The sequence below is a fragment of the Sinocyclocheilus anshuiensis genome, unplaced genomic scaffold (genome assembly GCF_001515605.1).
Source record: "Sinocyclocheilus anshuiensis isolate Anshui unplaced genomic scaffold, SAMN03320099.WGS_v1.1 scaffold1639, whole genome shotgun sequence".
In the NCBI taxonomy this organism is placed as follows: Eukaryota; Metazoa; Chordata; class Actinopteri; order Cypriniformes; family Cyprinidae; genus Sinocyclocheilus; species Sinocyclocheilus anshuiensis.
In genome coordinates, this window is record NW_015548336.1 from 730,049 (window position 1) to 753,401 (window position 23,353).

General features: G+C 39.8%; 1 protein-coding gene across 4 annotated transcripts in view; it reads left to right on the forward strand.

Annotated features, from left to right (window-relative positions):
- The window catches only part of LOC107656552 (calmodulin-binding transcription activator 1-like), a 380,613-nt gene that overhangs the window by 349,317 nt on the left and 7,943 nt on the right, over positions 1–23,353 (forward strand). For all 4 annotated transcript variants that reach the window (XM_016444448.1, XM_016444445.1, XM_016444444.1 and 1 more), the window contains 7 exons: positions 18,264–18,418; positions 18,811–19,001; positions 19,106–19,184; positions 19,290–19,644; positions 20,656–21,140; positions 21,602–21,780; positions 22,788–23,031. In XM_016444448.1, the coding sequence (XP_016299934.1) occupies positions 18,264–18,418; positions 18,811–19,001; positions 19,106–19,184; positions 19,290–19,644; positions 20,656–21,140; positions 21,602–21,780; positions 22,788–23,031 (1,688 nt within the window). The remainder of the gene's footprint in view (positions 1–18,263; positions 18,419–18,810; positions 19,002–19,105; positions 19,185–19,289; positions 19,645–20,655; positions 21,141–21,601; positions 21,781–22,787; positions 23,032–23,353) is intronic.

A 23,353-nucleotide genomic window follows, 5' to 3' on the forward strand; every position in this document is an offset into this window, starting at 1 on the left:
ATAGCCTATATATATATATATATATATATATATATATAGTTCAAAATGCATTGAATTTGTTTGCATGCACACTTAGACTACTGTCTACAGTATACCACATTGTTGTGGTTATTCAGCATTAATGGAGTTCTCAAGAATTGTTTCTTAATGTATTTTCATTTAGCTCAGTGTTTTATAAACTTAAGTAGCAAAAGGTAGGTTTAGTGGATTAGTGGATAAGAATAAGCTTAACTGAATTAGATTGATTCATGAGTTGGTTTGACTTTAAGCACGGCATGAAACAGTGCTGCCTGGAAATGAGGGTGTTGAAGAATGCGAGGAAATCACAAAGCCATTTTGTAAGTTATTCCCGACTCCTGCTCTGACTCATGAAATAATGGGTGGTCTAACTGAGTGTGATATTCGGAATTGAATTTGCACTTACTTCGCAGGTGAAGCTGGGTAGAATATCAATGGACTTAGTACATACAGTAAGACCATGCTATTAGAAAAAAAACAAGTTTTAGATGGGAAGTCTCTTGTTTGTTTGGCATGTTATGAGTATCTCTACACGTATCTAAAAAGACATTGTGCACAGGCAATAAGCAGTACAGTTGGGATGTGGCAGATGTTACTGTTGTTTCTCAGAAGAGGGCCATAACTATAATCATACTCAATCTAGTTACTGGATTTTGGGGTTTATACGATTGCCTCTGCACTGACTCTCACTCCTGGCCATTAAACCACAGCCTGGTTTCTATATCGAGCACTACTGTCAAATAAAACGATCTCGAGACAGACCTCAGCGTCTGCAGTTTGACACTACATTTATCGTTTCTTTTCAGCTGTGTGCTCTGATGCTCTAATGGCACACAGCTGCCTGCCTTGATTTGTCATAATGCAGAATGGGGGCGGGGCTTTGCTTCTCTCTGCAGCATTGCAGGTACGAAGCCACAGGCTGGAGTCGTTGTGCACTGTAACCATGACCAATATATTGTCTTCATTCCAGTTCATGTCGTCCACCGATTTAAGTGTGCGTCCAAATTACTGTCTAGTTATTCAGTGGTCAATCGGTGCCGCTCTTTGCACATTACCGAGATGAACCAGCATATTAACATCGGTTTCTCACAATGCCTGTAATTTATAGATATGAAAAAATAAACAGTCGTTCACATATATCCAACATTATTTGTCTGGCTTTGTACAACTACTGATTCCCAAATAAATTTTCTGTAACGCAAAACAACATTAAATGTTTATGGGGAGATGTACTAATCTGGTTTGAAACACTGAGGAAAAAGTGGAATAGTAATCATTACCGGAAAGACGGTGTCAAATAATGTCTTTCCCATTAATAAGGTCTGCGGGTTTTTTTTTTTTTTGCTTTGTCTTCATGGATCGTGGAAAAACTAGGGCGTCTGTTTACCTGCGGCACGTGCGCAGCGTCTCCTCGCGCTGAGATTCACGCACGCGCACGCAGGGGGGAGCAGTAGTCTATGTTGCCAAATCTTGCTATAAAATTAAGCGAATGCGCTTACAACTAAATAAGACGTTCCTTTTTGTTTTGTTCCTGCTGATGGTTTTTCATAATTCATAGAGATAGAGAGGCGTTGTGTTTAAAACATAAACATATAAATTAGATAAAACGTAGATTAAGCGAGATTTATTTGCAAAATAGTGTCTTTTAATTAAATTAAAAAAACTTTAACTACTAAAATATATTTAATGGATCCCAAAACACGCGACATCCCAAAAACCGCAACCAAAACATGCTCATATTGTAAAGACTTTATGAAATAACAAGGCCAAATTGGCTTATCATAAGCGGACTTGGCAACACCGGCCGTAGTGATGGAGTAAAGAGGGGCGGGGGGTGGAGTACGAGAGTAAGTGAGCGGGCTTTACATTTCTTTCTGCTCTTGCACGTCGCTTCTACACTTGTTTCTATTGTTGATGAGACCCTTTAGGACATCCCCACAGTATAAAAAAAGGATATTTATTTTGCCCAGTGTTAGTAAATATAGGGGCAAACTGCGTGTGTGAGACTGCCATTTGAGACATTGTGGTCAGGATGCCGATGAATGACATCTGCTTTTCCTAAAGACAAGGGACCGTTTGCTTTGCAGGGCGACTCTCGATGGACAGTGAAATAGAAGGTTGGACATGTTTAAATGAACCTAGTGTCTGTGTGTGTGTAGTATTGTCTCTAAAGTTACTACATGTGCTTAGCCCACTTTAAACCCTTATCATTTCCATATGTGGAAGACCAAGTGAACATAGTGCTTTACTTCAGCTAGAGAAATGTTACGTTCTGTGCGTTTATTCTACCTTTCCTTTAAATTCTAGAATGTGTTTCTAAAAATAAGTCTGTTGAGGCTCAAGTTTATCCGTTTCTATTGAAGAGCTGCCTTTCGTAGTTTCTTGAACTAAATGTGTCAACTTCCAAAATAGACACAAGACTCTGATCTTGAACATACATGAAGTACGAGGCGCTATTGAATAAATGCTGGACCAGACCTGAACAGAACTTGAACAGACCACCTGATTGTTCCGGCTTTGAGGCTTTTTTATGTATTATTCTTAATATATGGTCCCTTTTATAATTTTAAAAAGGTTCTCTAAGCTGAATGTGCTCGCCGTCTTACTCTCATTTCGATAATTTTACTCAGGAAATGACAGAGATCCGCTTGTCTGACACTTCGTTGCAGCAAAGCATCACACGGCAAAAGTAGGAAAACAGCTAATTTGTGCGGCAGACCCACTAAATCTTGTCATTTAGTGGGTCTGTTAGCTGTAGTCGTGACCGGAGTGTGTGTATGTATGTGTGTAACACACACAGCAGTCCTGTGATCTGCGCTCTTGTTTTCAGTACCGAGGACAGCGACGCACCAGGCACGTGCAAGTGAGCCCGTGAAACATTCAAAAATACGACACAAGTTAAGACGAACGAATTGTTTAGTGGTAATGGTTATGGTTTGTGGCGGGTTTGTAAAGAGAGTTTAGCAATCATTAGACTCGTGGTTCTCCAACAATGTCCTCCTCCTCGACAACCTGTTGATACTGATGTGCTGAATGGAAATACTGTAAGGATGATTTCTCGCACGTTAAGCCTATTGCATGCATTATGAAATCAGTGTTAAAGTTTCTCCCGCATTTTTTGCATAAAATGTTACTTTAGAATTCAAAGGGGTCACATTCCTGTATGATGTCTTGAGGAAATTAATTAAAAAATCTATGTTTTTACTTTTATTTTTTTAAGAACAGTGCTGCAGTTATATAAATATTAGTGCAATAGACTTTACATTAAGTGCTGCATGACAGAATCTGATAGTTGTTTTCTAGATGACTTATTACCTAAGCTTCACTTAATTGTTAATAAATACAAAAAATATATATAGTTACTCTAATAATGTAAAAATAGAAAAATACATGTATGACTACTGATATATGTTCTATAGTTGTTGCATGCCTGACATCAATGCACTGAGCTATATCCACTCCACTGTCATATAGTGTTGCTTCTGGAGGACACATTTAAGCAATAAATGTTTGAAAAGGAAGTTTACTGACTAACAAATTGAATATTTTTGATGAGTGAAAAATCAATCACCTTTTTACCATACAGTAAGTACTTGCACAGTGTAGAAAACTGCTTTGTTATCCTGAGAAAGCATAGTGCAACAGGGTTAATGAACTCAACAACTACAACTTCCATGGTTTTATTACCTCTGAATTAATATTCCCTACCATGTTCCATCCAGGAGCTCAAAAAATGGGCTGTAATTTTTGGCATGTGTTTTGTTGCTGAACATTGCAAATGCTAAATTTAAAGTGCTTGTGAATGTTGATTGATTGAGGGATTTACATTCATTCTATTTTTAAAACACTGTCAGTTCTTTACAATTGATACGCTTTTTAAAAAATGTTAATACATACGTTTTATTTCATAGTTGTTTGGTTTTCATTCAGTTTGTCTTATTGGAAACTTTTATTAAATTGTACCTCATTTAGAGTAGTGCAGGAAATGTCAGAACACTTAAAACCTGAGCTTCAGAGGACCTCTGGTCAGGTTATTCATAGAAAGTTAAGGTCATGAAAGTCATCTTGTTAAGGAAAGGAGTCATTTCTGTACAGTGTTTCTGCACCTATCATCATGCACTGAATACCCATTAAGATTAGCAAGCTTCTTGTGCAGCGCCAGACTTTCTTAACTAATTGCACTCTGCCAGATCCTGCTCAGTTTACTTCATTAGATCTGAGAAACATGTTGATTCGTAGTGATAGACAGTGTGCACAGTTTTTTTTCTTGTGGTCATTCTAAATAAGTGTCTGAGTTGCTTTTAAGATTAATTTGAATAAGTTTTCAAATGAAAAATTCCTTGCAGATGCATTTTCCCGCTGTTGATTCAGCCAGTTTCTAGCACGGATTGGTCAAAATCCAGATCATATTTTAACACCCCAGACCAGTGCAGAGTACATTCTGCTGTAGTGGTGTCAGAATTTTGGACCCGTTTTGCCCCCGTAGTCTTCCTGTGTTTCCTTCTATGGTCTTTTTCCTGTTCTTGTTTAGTTTGATTGCTTTATGATTCCTTGCACCTGTGTTGAGTTCCTTATTATCCTGTGTATATAAGTTCCTGTTTGCTCTGTGTTCCTTTGTCGGATCTACTCGTTAGTTACGTGTGTTTGTGCTTTTCCTATGTTGGATTATTCCCCTGCGTTTTCATCATTAAAGACAGTTAAAGTTTATTCATGCCTCCTTCGTGCTTCCAGCAAGACACACCGTGACAGAAGATCCGACCAAAAGGATGACTGCTGAGGACAAGCTGTGGGGTTTGCAGCCGGCCGGTCGGAGGTTGGAACGGTATGTGGAGGATTTCCTCGAGCTTGCTAACCAGCTGAGCTGGCACGACGCCGCTCTTGGTGCGTGGGGCTGGATGACGAGACGATCCGCTGCGATCTTCCCGTGTGTGATTTTCCCCTGATCGAGCTGATTAATCTCGATCTTTATTTGAATGGTTCCAAATTTGAAGTTGACGAAATGAAGGAAAAGTTTCAGTCTCGTGGTCCAGCCCCCTCTGAGGCACACTGCGTCTCGCCAGCTCACCCCATGCCAGGAACCCCCACATACCGCACCAGCGGCTCGGACCTCAGCCCAGAAACGCCAGCCATTCCTCAGTCAAGTCCGCCGGCCGCTCCGAAGTCAAGCCTGCCGGCCGCGGCATTCTCAAGCCCGCCAGCTGTTCCTCAGTCAAGCCCGCAGGCCGTTCCTCAGTCAAGCCCGCCGAACGCGGCACTCTCAAGCCCGCCAGCCGCGACATTCACCCTTAACCAAAGGAGGAGGATGAGGAGGAAAAGATTGTTCTCTGCCCTCATCCCAGCCCCAGAGCGCGCTCCAGTGTCGGCTCCAGAGCTCGCTCCAGTGTCGGCTCCAGCCCCAGAGCTCGCTCCAGTGTCGGCTCCAGTCCCCGAGTTTAACCCAGTGAGGGCTTCTGTCCCCGAGTTTAGCCCAGTGTGGGCTCCTGTCCCCGAGTTTAGCCCAGAGAGCACCCCAGTCCCTGAGTTTAGCCCAATGAGGGCCTCAGTCCCCAAGTTTAGCCCAGAGATGATTCCAGTCCCAGAGTCTAGCACAGAAAGGGCTTCAATCCCCAGGTCAAGCCCAGGGAGGGCCACAGTTCCCGAGTTAGGCCTACGGAGGGCCTCTGAAACCGAAATTCTCCCCAAGGCCGAGTGTCGAGGCCAGGCTCCCCGAGCTCCCTGTTCCGCCATGGCCTCCTGAACTCTCTGCTCCGCCATGGCCTCCTGAACTGTCTACTCTGCCATGGCCTCCTGAACTCCCTACTCCGCCATGGCCTCCTAGTCTATCTGCTCTGCCATGGCCTCCTAGTCTGCCTGCTCTCTGCCCCAGCCCCAGAGCTCGCTCCAGTGTCGGCTCCAGCCCCAGAGCTCGCTCCAGTGTCGGCTCCAGTCCCCGAGTTTAACCCAGTGAGGGCTTCTGTCCCCGAGTTTAGCCCAGTGTGGGCTCCTGTCCCCGAGTTTAGCCCAGAGAGCACCCCAGTCCCTGAGTTTAGCCCAATGAGGGCCTCAGTCCCCAAGTTTAGCCCAGAGATGATTCCAGTCCCAGAGTCTAGCACAGAAAGGGCTTCAATCCCCAGGTCAAGCCCAGGGAGGGCCACAGTTCCCGAGTTAGGCCTACGGAGGGCCTCTGAAACCGAAATTTTCCCCAATGATTTTTTTTGGGGGGGTAGTAGGGGTCCATCTGTGGAGGCCTGGCCGAGTGCCGAGGCCAGGCTCCCCGAGCTACCTGCTCCGCCATGGCGTCCTGAACTCTCTGATCTGCCATGGCTTCCTATTCTGCCTGCTCCGCCATGGCCTCCTAGTCTGCCTGATCTGCCATGGCCTCCTAGTCTGCCTGCTCCTCAATGGCCTCCTAGTCTGCCTGCTCCTCCATGGCCTCCTAGTCTGCCTGCTCCGCCATGGCTTCCTAGTCTGCCTGCTTCCCACCCCCTCCCTGGTGGAATTGTTAAGGCGCAGGACACGCCTTCCGGGAGGGGGGGGAGTAATGTCAGACTCTGTTCCGTGTTTTGTGTGTGTTTTGCTCCCCATGTGTTCCTTATGCCCATATTTGGTTCTTCCTTTTCCTGTTCCCATTATGTTCCCCGATTAGTTCTTAATTTGTTCCTAGCTGTGTTTAGTTGATTCCTTGATTAGTCCCATAATTTAAGCCCTGTGTGTTTCCATGTCCAGCGTCCGGAATTGTTCGTCTCACCCCAGTGCTACGTGTGCTTTCCTGGTGTTCTGTTCGTTAGTCAGACTTTTGGACCCGTTTTGCCCCCATAGTTCTTCCTGTGTTTCCTTATATAGTCTTTTTCCTGTTTTTGTTTAGTTTGATTGCTTTATGATTCCTTGCACCTTTGTTGAGTTCCTTATTATCCTGTGTATATAAGTTCCTGTTTGCTCTGTGTTCCTTTGTCGGATCTACTCGTTAGTTACGTGTGTTTGTGCTTTTCCTATGTTGGATTATTCCCCTGCATTTCATCATTAAAGACAGTTAAAGTTTATTCATGCCTCCTTCGTGCTACCAGCAAGACTCACCGTGACCAGTGGCTTCTATCTAACACAATGTGCCTCAAGGGCACAATCGTTAATTAGTGTTAAATCAGACAGCAGTTAGGGAGATTAGCACAGCGGCCCGTAGACTGTTAGAAGAACACTGAAATTGATTGAAATTAGATTTGTTAAGGCTTGAGTTTGAGTTAAGTCTTTTGTATTTTTTTAAAAGAGTGATAAGCCAGTTAAAGTGAAATATACTATATGAGTAAATGATGGAAGGGAAGATATGCTGATACCAAATCAAACTGCTGATGAAAGCATTTCCACTGTTAGTTTTATCACTGAAATATATTTGACATTGTACACTGTAGTCAGCATTGTTGCTTGGTTGTTTTGTATGCTTTGTTTGAATAATGACAGGGAGAGCTGATCAAAATCTAGCTGACTCACATGAACAGTAAAGTCATTAATAATGGTATGAATGAGTCTTTTGTGAGATTTTTGTGGACTGGTACATATAAAAGTTTCTATAAAAGATTATTCACAATACAGCAAGATTAAGTATAATGATGTATTAGTCTGGAACTATTGCCAAACATGATAAAGAATTTTGTTAGTGCATGAATAAACGTGTCACACAGTGCCACATGAAGTAGGAGATATAACCAGGGCATGTCTTGGAGGATGGGTAAAGCAGTTATCTCATGGAGATGCCTGCTTCAGATTTAATTTGATTTGTTGCTGGTTTGTATGGATATTAAATTGGAGGGCTGCATTCAACCAGAAAGAGACAGCATTCAAGTTTGCTCAAAACCATGCTGTGATTTTGGAAGCTGGTGAAAGGAGAATAAAGTATATGCAACAGAATTTTGTGCCGTGTGCATATATGAATAATATGCATTAGTCAATGAAAATATGTTATTACTTTACAAGAAGGTTCTATATGTTGATATTATCTAATGCATTGATATCATGAGATGAACACATGCATATCAAGTATAAATCTTAAATTATTGTTAATTGTCAGTTCAGGGTAATGCATTAACTAATCCTAATGGATATATTTTTAACATAGCAGTGTATTAGTATATGTAAAGATTAGCATTATCCAAGATTAATTAATTCTGTTAAAGTATTTAGATACTATAATTATATCATTGTTAGCATGAAATATACATATAAATAAAAAGTGCTTTTATAGCAGTTATTTATCTTGGTTAAGATTAGTTCACCCTGCTGAAAATGTACTCGCCTTCAGGCCATCCAAGATATAGATGAATTTGTTTCTTCATCAGAACAGATTTGGAAAAATTTAGCATCACATTTCTTGCTTATCAATGAATCCTCTGCCTCCGCCTTCAGAATGAGTGTCCAAACAACTGATAAAAACATAAAAATAATCCACAAGCAATCTACAGGACTCCAGTCCATCAGTTAATGTCTGTGTTTATAAGAAACAAATCTATCATTAATGCGTTTTAACTTTAAAGCACTGCTTCCATTCAAAATGTGAGCCTATAATCCATAATAATGCTTTCTCCAGTAAAAAAGTCTGTTGCTTGTTGTTCTCTCACATCAAAAACCACCAACATATTTGTTTAAAACTGTTTTGGACTGTATATAAACAGTGTTTGATCTATGCATATTTCTCTCCTGATTCAGATAAGATGACTTTCACTGCAGAAAGCAATATTATGGATAGAAGATTTTAGCTGGAAGCAATGGTTTAAAATGGTCTTTTTGAGTGAGTCAATGAAGAAACAAGTGACTGTCTATGAGTGAATCATGTGTTAATATTGAGGAACTAACATTCAAAGGCTGTTACTTTGTCTGTTTTTGTTCCGCCAACTAAGTTCCTCAATATCAACATATTTCTTATTGAACTGTTGTATAAAAACAATATTATGTTCATCACAAAAACAGATAAAGTAACAGCCTTCAAATGTAAGTTCCTCAATTCCTTAACATATTGCTGATTGAACTGTTGAATAAAAGCAATATTACGCTTGTTGTTTGGTTACTCACTAATGAAGACAGAAAACTATCATGTTCCCACTGCTCTATGCCTGTGATAGACAGTAGTACAGTGTGTGATTAGCACATTGCCATGTCATGAGTCAGTCATGGAAAGGCTTCATCCCTTTATCCGTTTCCTTCAGGACTGGAGTGTTTCCAGAAGGGTCATGCACATGTTAACCCATTTAATCAAGAGTATCCTTAATGGCAAAGCAACATGTATGTAACAGTCAGCTGATGGCATTTCCTCCTAGTGCTTGAGCTTTCTTAAACAGCAGGTCAGTTGGAGCTGAAAGTTCAGATCTCAAAACCAGGGCAGAAGAACTCAGGCCGTGTTTTAAACACTCCATTCTTGTTGTAACACATGGGAAAAGAGGAGTTTTGTTTTGTGTGCATGCAGTGATAGCATAGATCTCTGCAGCACTGACAGTCAGTACTTGCTCATGGCACTTTTGAAGTCTAGACTGAAAGAGACTTTCTGTGTAAGCATTCCTGTTATGGGACAGGACACAGGACACTTGGAAATAGTGCTGCTGCCTGTGGTAATATTCCAGCAACAGACCTGGATAGAAATATAGAAAACCCCTCATGTTTCTAGCTGTGTATATTTAAATATAGCTTTACTGGTACTGTTTATCAACTCTAAGATAGTTATTATGGATAAACCTATTATCTTTCCATATATTTAGAATGTGTACTTCTTACTACAGCATGGCAAAGTATGAATGTGTCCTTGTGGCAGAAATATCTAGTACATACTGTGCAAATGGAAGAGTTTTCGGTTTTACTTACCACAATCAGTATTGACACCTTGACCTACAATGTCCACCAAGGCTGATATGTTTAATCTTTAAATAGACTCTTCTCAGTCTTGACGGTAGAGTTGTTTCAGTATTTGAAATTTTGTATATCTAGATTATCTACACTTCTCAGTTGAGAAATTTGTTAAATAAGGAATGGACTTTTAAACATTTGCACTGCAAATGCAGCTGCAAGATTTGTGCTTTGTTGTTGTGATGAATATATTTTATCATACTGAGTATGAGAAAGAATTCTATAATCACTTCAGTCCATTTGCAGGTTTTTTCTGTTCACATGTAAAAGATTTCCACAATTTTCATAATTTTGAAAAAATGTTCATAAAATGTAAATTTTTTCTCAATTGTTATTGAGCAGAATTATGGAAATTGTAAAAAGAAGTTGACAGTTAAAAAATAACTTTTTATTTCTTTTTGCCATAACTATGACTTTATTTATTTATTTCATAATTAAGACTTCTATCTCATGATTTTGACTTAAAGGGTTAGTTCACCCCAAAATCCATTTTGGAGAGTACCCAAGAGCATAATCGATGTAATCAGCGTTGTTTACGTTCGGAGGAGAAAGCGCGCGCATGAACGTAATCAGCGTTGTTTATGCTTATGGTAAAGCGTGCGTATGTGTTGTGATACTCTAAAATGGCAGAAGACGTAACTCGGGGGAGAAGAATTGTTGAATAAATTATGTTATTTTTGTTTTCTTTGCGCTCAAAAAGTATATTCTCGTAGCTTCGCAAAACTGAAGTTGAGCCACTGATGTTACATGGACTGTTTTACCGATGTCCTTACTATGTTTCTGGACCTGGGAGCATACAGTTGCGTTGCTGTCTATGCATGGTCTGAGAGCTCTCAGATTTAATCAAAAATATCTTAATTTGTGTTCCGAAGACGAACAAAGGTCTTGCGGGTTTGGAACAACATGAGGGTGAGTAATTAATGACAGATTTTTCATTTTTGGGTGAACTATCCGTTTAATATGTGATAATTTCAACTTTTTAACTTCACTATGACATGTCATGTCATAATTTAAAAAACCTTTAATATTCTTTAATAAATCTGGGCACAAGATTTTTTTTTAAATCTGTAATTTCTGCATTATTGTGAGTGTGACATTAGTATGAATAGAAATCTTCATGTCTTTTAAAGTGATAAAATTAATCATTAGTGATCCTCACACTTGTGATCACCTGTTGCTTTTGTCTGTTGTTAATTTTAAGTAGATGTTTTGTATTTTTGTCTTTCTAATAATATATCAAAAAGATAGTCTTTCTTTCATTCTGAATACTATTATTCTATTAGCAATTTATTTAACATTGTCAGTACTTGCATTATGGGTTGGTAATGTGTAATGTGACCGAGCAGTATTGGAGATGATGCATTACTCTAGTTCACAGTTCATCCTCATGAAGTGAATGATACTACTGTATATTCATGTCGCCTGCTCTTGGGATGAGAGGGTGAATGCAGATGGTGTGCTCAGCTGGGAGAGCCTCTGCCAGCGTCACTCCCCCTCTCCTCCACTAAATACCAGCCTACGTCAACCAGTGGAGCTTAACTCAGGAAGGGGGTTCTCCAGAACACCATCATTCTGGAGAGCTGTGGTATTATCCACCACCTGATGGCCATGCATGGGATTTTGTGATGGATGAATAGTAGCATGCTACCATACTGCTCTATGAGCCTGCAGTATACACAGCAGTGTTAATTTCGTCAACGAAGACGAGAACGAAAAATATTTGATAACGGAATTTTTTTCTGTGACTTAAGGCGGGCGTACACGGTGCGATTCTGAAGGTCGAAACGTCGTGAGCTCTGGCACGTCACGATTGAGTTTATCCGAAAATTACTACGATTTTACAAACTGACATAAGCATTACGTTTCGCGCCATTCATAAAAATATGGATTCTGAGGACGAAATGGTTTTCTTTGTGTCAGGCGGCTTGTGACGTCCAAAAAAAAATAAATAAAAAAAAAACAAGACAAAGGACATGGCAAAGAGAATGGCTGAAAAGCAGAGAAAAGCATGGACTTTCTGTTCTTCATGAAGAACTCGAGGGAGTAGCCTAGGCCATTTCTGAATTTCTGCTAGTTTTGCCGGAAATACAACAGGCATATTCATTCATAAAGCTGAATTAAGAAACAAACTCATCTACATTTTGGACAGTGTTAATTTCGTCAACGAAGACGACGACGAAAAATATTCGTTGACGAACATTTTTTCTGTGACTAAGACGAGACATTGACGAGCTAAAACTAATATCTGATGATAAAAACTGACGAATTTATGCTGCGTCTTCGTTAACAAGACGAGACAGGACTATAATGTTATTTGAGGACTACCGGACATTCAAAATACATCCTATAGGCTACTGTCTTGTCCTTCAAAATGTGCGTCCCTGTCATTGAGACCAGACGTCCCGTTTTTCCCGGGAGTCACAATTCCTTGTCGATTAACTTAAAGTTAGTGAAGGTGGGATAGGCGGAATCGAGCTGATAGACGTGCTCTCTCTCGCGCACGCTCCTCCTCTTCAGTTCTCATATCTCAAATACACACACAGCGGTCCAAATGTCTATCGTTTAGAGTATCTCACGTAAATACAGTCGGTTATGAATTAAATGAATGTAAACAGGTCGGTGAAAAGCTGAACGTGTGTCATTATTACATGCATGCCTTCCGTCTTAAAGAGACAGCATTCCTGATTAAGTACCTATCCTTGTCATTAATGTTAACCAACAAAAGATGTTAAATAAATGTACAAATGTTAAGTAAATCTACTGTATCTGAAAAATTTAAGTTTAATTTTTATCTCTTTCGTATTTGTCTTATTGCCTTATTGTGCTTCTTTTTCAAAATTTATAAATTATATATATTATCTATATTATATATGAACAACTATAATTTTTTTAAGTTGCTCCCTTTTCACTACTGTTAAAGGGATAGTTCACCCAAAAATTAAAATTGTCATAATTTATTCAAGTTTTTCGAAATTCAATCCTTGATTCAAATTTCTCATAAGCTTAATTGATTTGGTCTAAAGAGAGAAGAATTAATGACTATTTTTGTTTGAAAACTACATATAAAATAGCTACCAAAATAAATGTTGGTAACTGCAGTTTGACTAAAATAATGACTAAAAGTAATGACTAAAAGTTGACAAAAATGCAATGACTTTTCGTCGACTAAAACTAGACTAAAACTATGAAAGACTCAAATGACTAAAATGTGACTAAGACTATTAAGCATTTTCGTCTATAAGACTAAGACTAAATCAAAAATGCCTGTCAAAATTAACACTGGTATACAGTTTTCTGTATGCATTGAATACTCAGATTATCTGCTACACACATTTGCCAAAATGTACAGTACAAAACAGAACACACTGCCTGGAATACTGTATCCCACAATGCAATGTACTCAGCTTGTCCTTTTATTCTAAAAGGAGTGTTTATAATTTTTTAACACATTTTTCAACTAGATGCCACTTGATGAATTGGATATGCATGTAATTTGGTCATGTGTGAAAAAATTGTTCCAAACTACTATTTGAAATATTTAGAATTGAGTAATGGGTACTGTGACTGTATTTATATATATATTTTTTTTAAATGCAGTTTGTTTATATGTATATATGAAAGCAAGCATTGTGTATAATCTCATTTAAGTGGACACTGTTAACATTAATATAACAGAAAGATGATAACAGGTACGCCGACATAGCACTTATATCCTCTTGCATAGAATTATATATTAATGCAGTACATTACTGCAGTGGTTTATTGTAACAAATGAGTGCAGTCCAGGTGTTTGCTCCCATAACTACACACTCAGCATTATAAGATGCAAGGAAGATTAAAGTAGACAAAGAGAGACTCCGCTAGCCTATTTTGCTGAAAGACAGCGCATTAATATCTCTGTTATAACTCCAGGTGTTTGTTTGTGTATATGTGACACTATAGACAGAATCCTCAAAGATATAGAAGCAGTTCCTGAGCTGAAAATAAACACACACTCAGAGTCTTCAGCTCCTGACTCATCAAGTCTCCCACAGGAATAAATAGTGAATAGACCCTTAATGAAGTTCTCGTCTCATTGAGCTGTCTATCAGCTCTCTCTCTTTCTCAGCCATTACTCCTCAGGATCTCGCAGCTCACATACACAACATATGCCTGACGTCCGTGAACGTGACTCAGTGCCCATGAGTCATTCTAAGAGCAGGGATGAAAAGAGGAGGAGAGAACGTTGTGGTTAAAGGTTGAATTGAGGCAGAGGCAGACGTTGAAAAGCTTAAACAGGAGCTGGAGGCCATGTTGGAGGCAGTTTAGGGCAGCTCACACAAAAAGGCAGTCTCTGGAGAGACAGACATGGTGACATTGACTTAGGCCTGTTTCACACAGCACCCTTAGAAGTATCTCAGACATGATGCTGAAAGTAGTAATGCTCTATCTGTATTATATTGGCCCATGCTGAACCCAGCAGAAAACAAGATGTAATGCACAGTAAACACTATGTTTTGAAATGTAGGCTTTTTGAAGCAACATACTGTTCTTACCTATTATTTGGTAAAAACAATTTGTTCAGTAAATCTGGCAGCATCCAGATGATTTAAACAGTTTATAGCCACACTTTAGGGTTTGAGTGCAGTTCTGTGTAGTTTAGTTTCCTCATTTATCTTTGGTCCCATTCTTCAAGTTTTTAATAATCTTCCAAGGGCTGCATAATTAATCATATTTTAAGTGTGGTCTTGATTAAGCATAATCGTCTGCAATATAACAGTTTAATGATTATCGTGTAGCCCGAATTCTTCCGATAAACAGTTTGTACTCTATTGCCATTATTAAAGAAAGTAGTGTGTGTTAATAGATCAGCAACAGAAAAGGGAAAATGATAACGGATTATTCATTTAAAAAAATAAAAATATTATCATGAGAAACCTGAGATTTGAAGTTTCAGTTCACATCATTCAATATCTGCTCTCTGTACAAATAGGTTTGTAGTTTATGCAGAAATGGGAAGGTGTTGCACGTGTCACCGTGTTACTTCAGCTCTGACTGGTGGTCCCTTCCTTTTCTCCGCCCCCTGCAATGTGGCCCCTCCCCCTAACCCCCTCTCCCTCTGCAGTGTACGTGTGTGGCATTTTGAGCACACTGGCGGCAGCAGGTGGAGATGACATCATCTGCACTGCAGCAGACTGCAGCACTGTGTCTGAACAAAGACATGTCAATGCTGCTGCTAACTACGCTGACACACAGCTGCTCTCTTGGCATCTTTAGTCTCTAGGTAGCTTATTTTCCTTCTGTCTCTCTCTCTGGCATGGTGGCATAATAACAAAAGTCATTATTAACATTAACATTAAAACATTATTAATGGTAGTTGTTAAGGCTTTGAGGCTGGTTTAAGAGATTTGAACAAATCCTTAACCTCAAGTATTAAACTTTGAAAAATAACCCCTGGAAATGACATAGTAACATGCTAAAACCCACGTAGAACACCTTAGAAATCACACTTTTTTTAAAAGTTTTAGTTAACAACATCAGCACTGGTGTGAACAGACTCAGTCAGGATGGTTGACTCTAGACCATATGTGACCCTGGACCACAAAACCAGTCTTAAGTCTGTAAAAAATGTAAAAAATACATTGTATGGGTCAAAATTATTGATTTTTCTTTTATGCCAAAAATCATTAGAATATTAAGTAAAGATCATGTTCCATGAAGATATTTTGTAAATTTCCTACTGTAAATATATTAAAACGTAATTTTTGATTAGTAATATGCATTGCTAAGAACTTCATTTGGACAACTTTAAAGGCGATTTTCTCAATAATTTGATTTTTTTTGCACACTCAGATTTCAGATTTTCAAATAGTTGTATCTCGGCCAAATATTGTCCTATCCTAACAAACCATACATCAATGGAACGCTTATTTATTCCGCTTTCAGATTATGTATAAATCTCAATTTCGAAAAATTGACCTTTATGACTGGTTTTGTGGTCCAGGGTCACATATGTTGCTTGAGTTTAATGTTCAGTATAAAACTCTGTGACCTGTCGCTGTCAATGACTGGTGTCCTTTAGGCAGCCAGACTCTTACTGAGTTGTCAAACAGTGTCAGTTTATGTACATGACCTCTGAACACCACTCCTGACATTTTCACCAAACAGTACCTGCCTGCTTTGTGACTGACGTTCATAGTACACAAATATATATTTTTAGTGCAAAAGACACAAATGTTGCTTACTAGTATGTTAGCCCTAGTGAAAAATAAACTACAAATACATTTACATATTTATGTACTTAATAAAAATACCCTGCATTTGTACTTTTGGGGCCAGATTTACTAAACAGGGCAAATTAGCGCAAATTAGCACAATTCCATAAAAGCGCCGATGGGAGGGAAAAATTCTGTGGGTGATTTACTGACAAGGTGCACATTAAAGAGCACAGATGCAACATCTCATTTACATAATGACCAGCACAATCTACCAAGAGCAGCGTAAATTACCACCTGCTTTAAGACATGTTTTTTTGGCTGTTAAAAAATGCCGCAAATACCAGTGAATTGACAAGCGCAAATCTTCATAAATCATGTTGCGTGATTCATTTAAATACTCTCCTCCCAGAAATTTACCGATCGAAAGATAAACTCCTACAAATGCATATTCAATAAGGTCTCAAAAATAACTGTGTCCACGCCATTTTAGCGCTAATTTCCCACTGCGTGTCTTTAGTAAATCCTGACAGTAGTTTTAATGCCAAATGAGGGTTTGCGCTGGCACAAGCTGATAGTAAATCTGGCCCAAAGTATGTTAAATTGGAACAACTAATTTTGTACTTAATACACTGTAATTGTGTGGAAGTAGTGCTGAAGTCCTATATCTAAAGATATACTGACGTATATTTGATTGTACTAAAGTGGAACTATTGCAAATATACTTCAGGTACACTTCACTTTAAATATCTCACATTTAAAGACCGATATTATTCAAAAATCATACAATCCTTATCAATAGTGACATTAAAGGCCCGTTTACACCAAGGACGATAACTAAACATAACGATAAACTTTAAGATATAGTTCCAAAAATCGTTCTCAATATTAAAGAATAGCAGAGTCCACACCACAGCTATAACGATAAAGGCACAGAGAAACAATATAGTTGGAATCACTTTCAGAACGATTTTTTCCAGCTGATGAACGATACAAATATTGACACCCAATCAGAATCCATTACAAGCTCGCGAATTTAAAGAAGCAGACAAGCGTGCGCTTAGAATAAACAGACGATATTGTCCGCTGGTGTGGACGCTAATATAGTTATGTTTATAGTTATCGTTCTTGGTGTGAACCGGCCTTAAAACACATTTTAGGCTTAATATTAAGAAATGTGTGTTGTGCACAAGTAGTACAAGTGTGTACAAGTAGTTAAATTATCATTTTTATATCACTAAGTCTCAAGCGATATGTCAGTAAATATGGTAATAGATTTGAACTATACTTAGTATGAAATAAATGTATTTTAAATATATTACTTTTTTTCTAGGGAGCACAGGCAATACAGATTTGATTTTTACCTTCTTGCACTTTTGCCATCTCTCAATGTGTCTTTCCGTTCATCAATAAACTGACACCAGAGCAAACCGCAGCCCAGCATGCCCCTGTCGCTTGGTTACCGTGCAGCAGCAGGTTGCCACAGAAACAGGCTTATCAGTGCGAGGCACACACAGTTGTGAGTACTGGTGCTATAGCTCACCTGTGCTGGTCCCAGTACTTTACTATATGTTTAGTGTCAAAAGTTCAGTTAGGGAGCCAGCTTGATATTTCTCTCTGTCTGGATTTGGGTTACAAAAGTAACTTTGTAAGCATTTAACTCATCCTGCAACCTAGCAGCCGTTCAGAACACCATAGCAACCATATAGCAATGGGCACTCTTGCCATATAGCAGTGGGCACTCACTACTCTTGGTAGTGAGTTTTGCACTTGTGGAAAATGTAAAAATCTAGTTCTGAAATACAAATGCAAAATAATTTACTGTATGTGTATGTTCACCACTGTTTCCGAAGCTGAATGTGTTGATGTGCCTCATTACTGATTCCATTAATTTATAATAATGACTGCAATTACGGAAATGGTGATTGATAACATCAGACTCTGAGTCTTGATTGGATACCATAAGGGTAATGACTGAGTTTAATTAAACATCCAATATAGAATTTTGCTTGGGGATGTGAGCTAAACCAAAGAAGAATTTATTTCAGACCTCAGTGAGATATAGTGCAATTTACAGCAACCATTTTCTTTTAATTGTACATTTAGAAGCTAATTTGAGTGTTAAACTAAAGTTGGAACCCAAGTTTTGTGAACTACTGTGATTAAACTGATATTAATTTTCCTCTGCAGATAACCAGTTCAGAATGTCCATCCTGGAGCGGCTGGAACAGATGGAGCGCAGGATGGCTGAGATGGCCGGTCAGCAGCAGCAGGGCAGCGGAGGAACGGCAGGGACTGGAGGGGGAGGAGGAGGAGGAAACGGAGGCTCTAATAGCCAGTCTCAGGTATAGCAGCACATCAGTAATTGTTATGTGTGAGATTAGAACGCATTTTAAAACAAAACTGAATTTTCATTTTGTTATTAGTATGCATTTTGCAAACATCTTTAGTGTCACATGATCCTTCAGAAATCATACAAAAACATAGCCATTAAGAACCTAAAGGTAAGTTGCATTTACAATAAACAATACTAAAATTCAGTTACATCACTTGGCTGAAAGGTTTACTTATTTTAATAGCATGGTGTTTATTAACACTGCTTTTGTGAGCCAGTTGAACCAATTCATTGAGACTTGCAAGCTTGCAGTTTGAGCCATAATGATTATTGCAGAAAGTAGTGGATTGTGACAGTTCATTGAGTTTGTGAAGATGTCAGGCCCTCCATTTTCTTCTGCAGTGTATCTCGGGACAAGCAGGAAGCTCTTTTGAGAGTCGTGTGGTTGTTGTTTGTGAGAAGATGATGAACAGAGCCTGCTGGGCCAAATCTAAGCATCTTATTCACTCCAAGACCTTCCGGGGCATGACCTTGCTACACCTTGCTGCAGGCCAAGGCTACGCCACCCTCATCCAGACTCTCATCAAATGGCGGTAGGTTAAGAGTATTTAGATCTGTCTACATCTGTGTAAATATGTTTTAGCTGACTTTGTGCTGATTGCTAACTATGAGAAATGATATTTGTTGTCTTATCCAGCACGAAGCATGCAGACAGCATTGATCTGGAACTTGAGGTGGACCCTCTCAACGTGGATCACTTCTCTTGTACTCCACTGGTGTGTTCCTTAAGCAATTCTAATTGAACTTTGACCAAATTTGGTCAATAAACAGTACCTTTCTTGCTTTTCCCACACCAATTTTTCTTTGTTTCTTTGTTGTAGATGTGGGCTTGTGCATTGGGTCACCTAGAGGCAGCTGTGGTCTTGTACAAGTGGGACCGGAGAGCACTGGCCATCCCAGACTCTCTAGGGCGCCTGCCCCTCTCCATCGCCCGCTCCCGTGGCCACACCAAGCTGGCAGAGTGTCTGGAGCAGCTCCAGAAGGAGGAACAGCAGCAGCAGCAGACCCCATCCTCTTTACCCCCCACCTCTAGCATGTCTTTCTCTCCCAACCCCGACATCCCCACCTCCAACAGCTGGATGGTCAGCTGGAGCAGTGACAGTATGGTGGCCCCCAGCGGGCAGAACACTGGTACAGCCACCACTACTACAACCCCTTGCACCAACCAGAACCCTGGTGAGAATTACAATTCTGTCATCATTTACTCACCCTCAAGTTGTTCCAAACCTGTAGTTTTGTTTGTTCTGTTAGCACAAAAAGAAGATATTTTAAAGAATGTTGGTAACCAAACATTTGACGGTAGCCATTGACATCAATAGTATAGAAAAAAAATATTATGGAAATCAATGGCTACCATCAACTCGTATAAACAGTAAAACAGCAATATTGTGAAATATTATTACAATTTAAAATAACTGTGAGAAATCATTCTAATATGCTGATTTGGAACTCAAGAAACATTACAAGAAATTAAATTTCATATTGTAATTTTTGCAAACAATTTTTGCTGCTTAATATCTCTTTAGAAACCATGATGCATTATTTTAATAGAAGGTTTTAAAGCATTTATTTGAAGGCTTCTGTGACATTATAAATGTCTTTACTGAGAATGAACGAATCTTGACAACATTAAACATTAACAGATAAATTTACTCTAAATTCAACAAGAAAAGTAATATATCAGAAACAAAACATTAGTGAAAAACAGCATTTAACCAATACTTTGCTATCGAAAAGATGAGAAACTTCAGGGACCTTTGCACATATCTTTTTGAACTAGTTCATTTACACACCATCTGAAAGAACTAATTCGCTACAACGAATCAGACTTTCCAGCACTACATATGAGACAGATAGGGGGCATTTTAGGAGAGCTCACTAAGTTGTAAAGGCTGCATGTTGAAAAACTGCTGCTTGTTGCTCATTACTGGAAAAGCTGCACTATTTAGAAAACAGATGAACTACTATTGCTTTACTAAAAAGATTATAGCAGATTTGCTTGCTTAATGTAATACCTTATTACATTTGCTTCAACGAGCAGTACTTGCTGCACAATCTAATTCCAACTGTCTTATTTGTTTAGATTATCACTAATAGCACCTAAGAGACAGAGCAAATGTAATGGAAATATCATATCCATCCTCTGCTCTGAGTGCAACTCACTCTTTCTTTCTCTTTTGTGCCTAGATTTGAGAAGACCGAGATCAGAGCCCTCCAGCTATTACAGCAACGAGTGCCAGCGGGACATCCCCCTCGCCAAAAAGCACAAGCCCAACCCCGAGCTCGTGCAAGCACAGCTGGATAAGCCCATGTCGGTTCCCTTGAACATGGAGCAGCAGACACATAAACTGTCAACCAGCCCTAAGACCCTTCCTTCCACCCCATCCAGCCCGGATAAGAGCGTCTCAGAGGAGGGTTTGGGGACAGTGGGTATCCCGCAAGCCAAGATGGCCTCTTACCGCGGAGGGCATAAATGGGGCACTAGAGAAGTGCCCAGGAAGGGGGGCATTAGCGGGGTAGGGAAGGAGAAGTTGGCCAGCCGGTTGCGACAGCGTGGCGAATCCCTCAGCATGCTGGGAATGGTGGAGAGAGAGATGGTAGACACTGAGATACTTTCTTACAAGGAGGATCTAGAGAACCAGGACTGCCTCTCGCACATGGAAGACCTGCAGGTGAGAGAACTGCACATAAACAAACGCGCACGGTGCCCTAAATGGCACTCGCTCACAGTCAGCCAGCCTCATTTACACCTGTACTGATTCATTTGTCAGAAATAGACTCTGCAAACAAACACAGCTACAAGCGTAGAGAGGCCAAGGGAGATATAGAGCACCATCCGTCCTGCTGGCATGTGAAATCAGCGCTAGAGAGCGGCGGTTGCTCTCTGTCCAGACTTTCGTCACCACATAATACACTTCTGCCATTGATTTGCTCTCATCGCCAGGAGTTAGTCCAGCCTCATTCATCTCTGTCACTCTATGGGGATAGAGGGGCTGTAGCAGTGTGTTCCTCCAAAGTAAACACCCCGGCACTTGATTGATCTGTCGGGTTAGCAAGTGTACGTGTGCATTTTGTCACAACAGAAAGTCTGTGCTTGTTTAACACTGAATGCATGTGTTTGTGCACCTCGCAGGCGAATATGATGAGCCTGGCAGAGCACATCATTGAGGCCACTCCGGAGCGTATCAAGCAGGAACATTTACCAACCATGGAGTCTGTTCCTCTGGACAACAGTGGGCTCACCAACACCATGAGTTGGCTAGCCAGTTACCTGGGAGACGTGGAACACTTGCCAAGCATCATCCACTTGAGGTTAGTGTTTGTCATTACTTTAATATACATATGCATATAATATGCAGCAACCAGGGGGGAAATTAACTTGTTTGCCCACCAGCCACAGTGGCTGGTGAATGCTGGTGAATGTACTAGCCACTCTTTTGTCAATTCTATAAATAGCATATCGAAGCATTAATATTGTTAAGTATTAACCAAAAAGTGAACAATGTAGATGTGGTTCTAACTCTTTTTGAAAAATCTAAAAAGAAATAAAGAACTTTTAAAGAATTAATGACAGAATCAGAACATAACAAAAATAATTAAATGATAAATATATACAAATATTCTAATATTTTTTATCTTTTTGAACTCTATTCATCAAAGAGCACTGAAAAAACGTGTCACGGTTTTCAGTAAAATATTAAGCAGCGCAGTTAATGTTTTCAACAATGCTAATATGTTTTCAGCATTGATAATAATAAGAACTGTTTATTGAGCTTCAAATCAGCATATTAAAATCTTTAGATATTTCTGAATCCCATGTGACACTTAAGACTGTAGTCATGACTGCTGAAAATTAAGGAATTACATTTTAAAATATAGTAAAATAGAAAAAAGTTATTTCAAATTATTTCAAATTTGTTTTTATTTGGGTTTTTTTCTTTCTTTCTTTCTTTTTTTATCAAATGAATTCAGCCCTGGTGAGCATAAGAGACTTCTTTCAAAAAAAGCCTACCAGGCCTCAAACATTTTAACAGTAGTTTAAATATAATTTTTGCAACATATAACGTTTTTCTCTAAACTATAATACTAAATATCTACGAACATTCAGGCGTGTTTATGTACTGATTTGATCATCAAAGTACATTTTTGATCAGCAGCCAAAAATGTTTGTAATTGCACAAATGTCAAAGTAAAGTCAACCTGCTGCGCTTTTAATTTCCCAGCCTGGCGATGATGTGCTTAAGGAAAAACAAAATGTATGCCTAGACCCTGCTAACTCCATGTATGTATGTGTGTGTGTTTTGTTTTTCTTTGAGCAGTCCCATATACAGTGAACCCCTGACCCCTCCCTCCAACCCTATCCTGAGCCCGGGTAACTCACCCATGTGTGAGGGTCAATTTGAGAAGCCGACCTTGCCTGCTCCGTCCGAGTGGAGTGAGTTTCTCAGAGCCTCCAACAGCAAAGTGGAGAGAGAGCTAGCCCAGCTCACGCTGTCCGACCCCGAGCAGAGGGAGCTCTACGAAGCCGCACGGCTGGTGCAGACTGCTTTCCGCAAGTACAAGGTACAGGCCAGAGGCTCGGGTGCCACGCGCTTGTGTTGATGTGTGAATAGAGACAGGATGTAAACATCTGTGCGCAGGTATTGGTAGGAACATACACAGGACACCCTCTGTCTCCTTCCTGCTTTGTTCTTCCTTTTGAGTTCATAGACACACAGGCACAAAGTAGTCAGTCCCCACAGCTTCAGCATGGGTAAGGTGGCTTAACCAGCGCATGGCCTGGCTTATTGTAAAGAGCGATTGTTGCCTCCTGTGGCTGCCTGTAATGAGTTTCCATAAAGACTCACCAGCTGGCCAGACTGGCGGCTTGTGCTCAGAGGCGTCT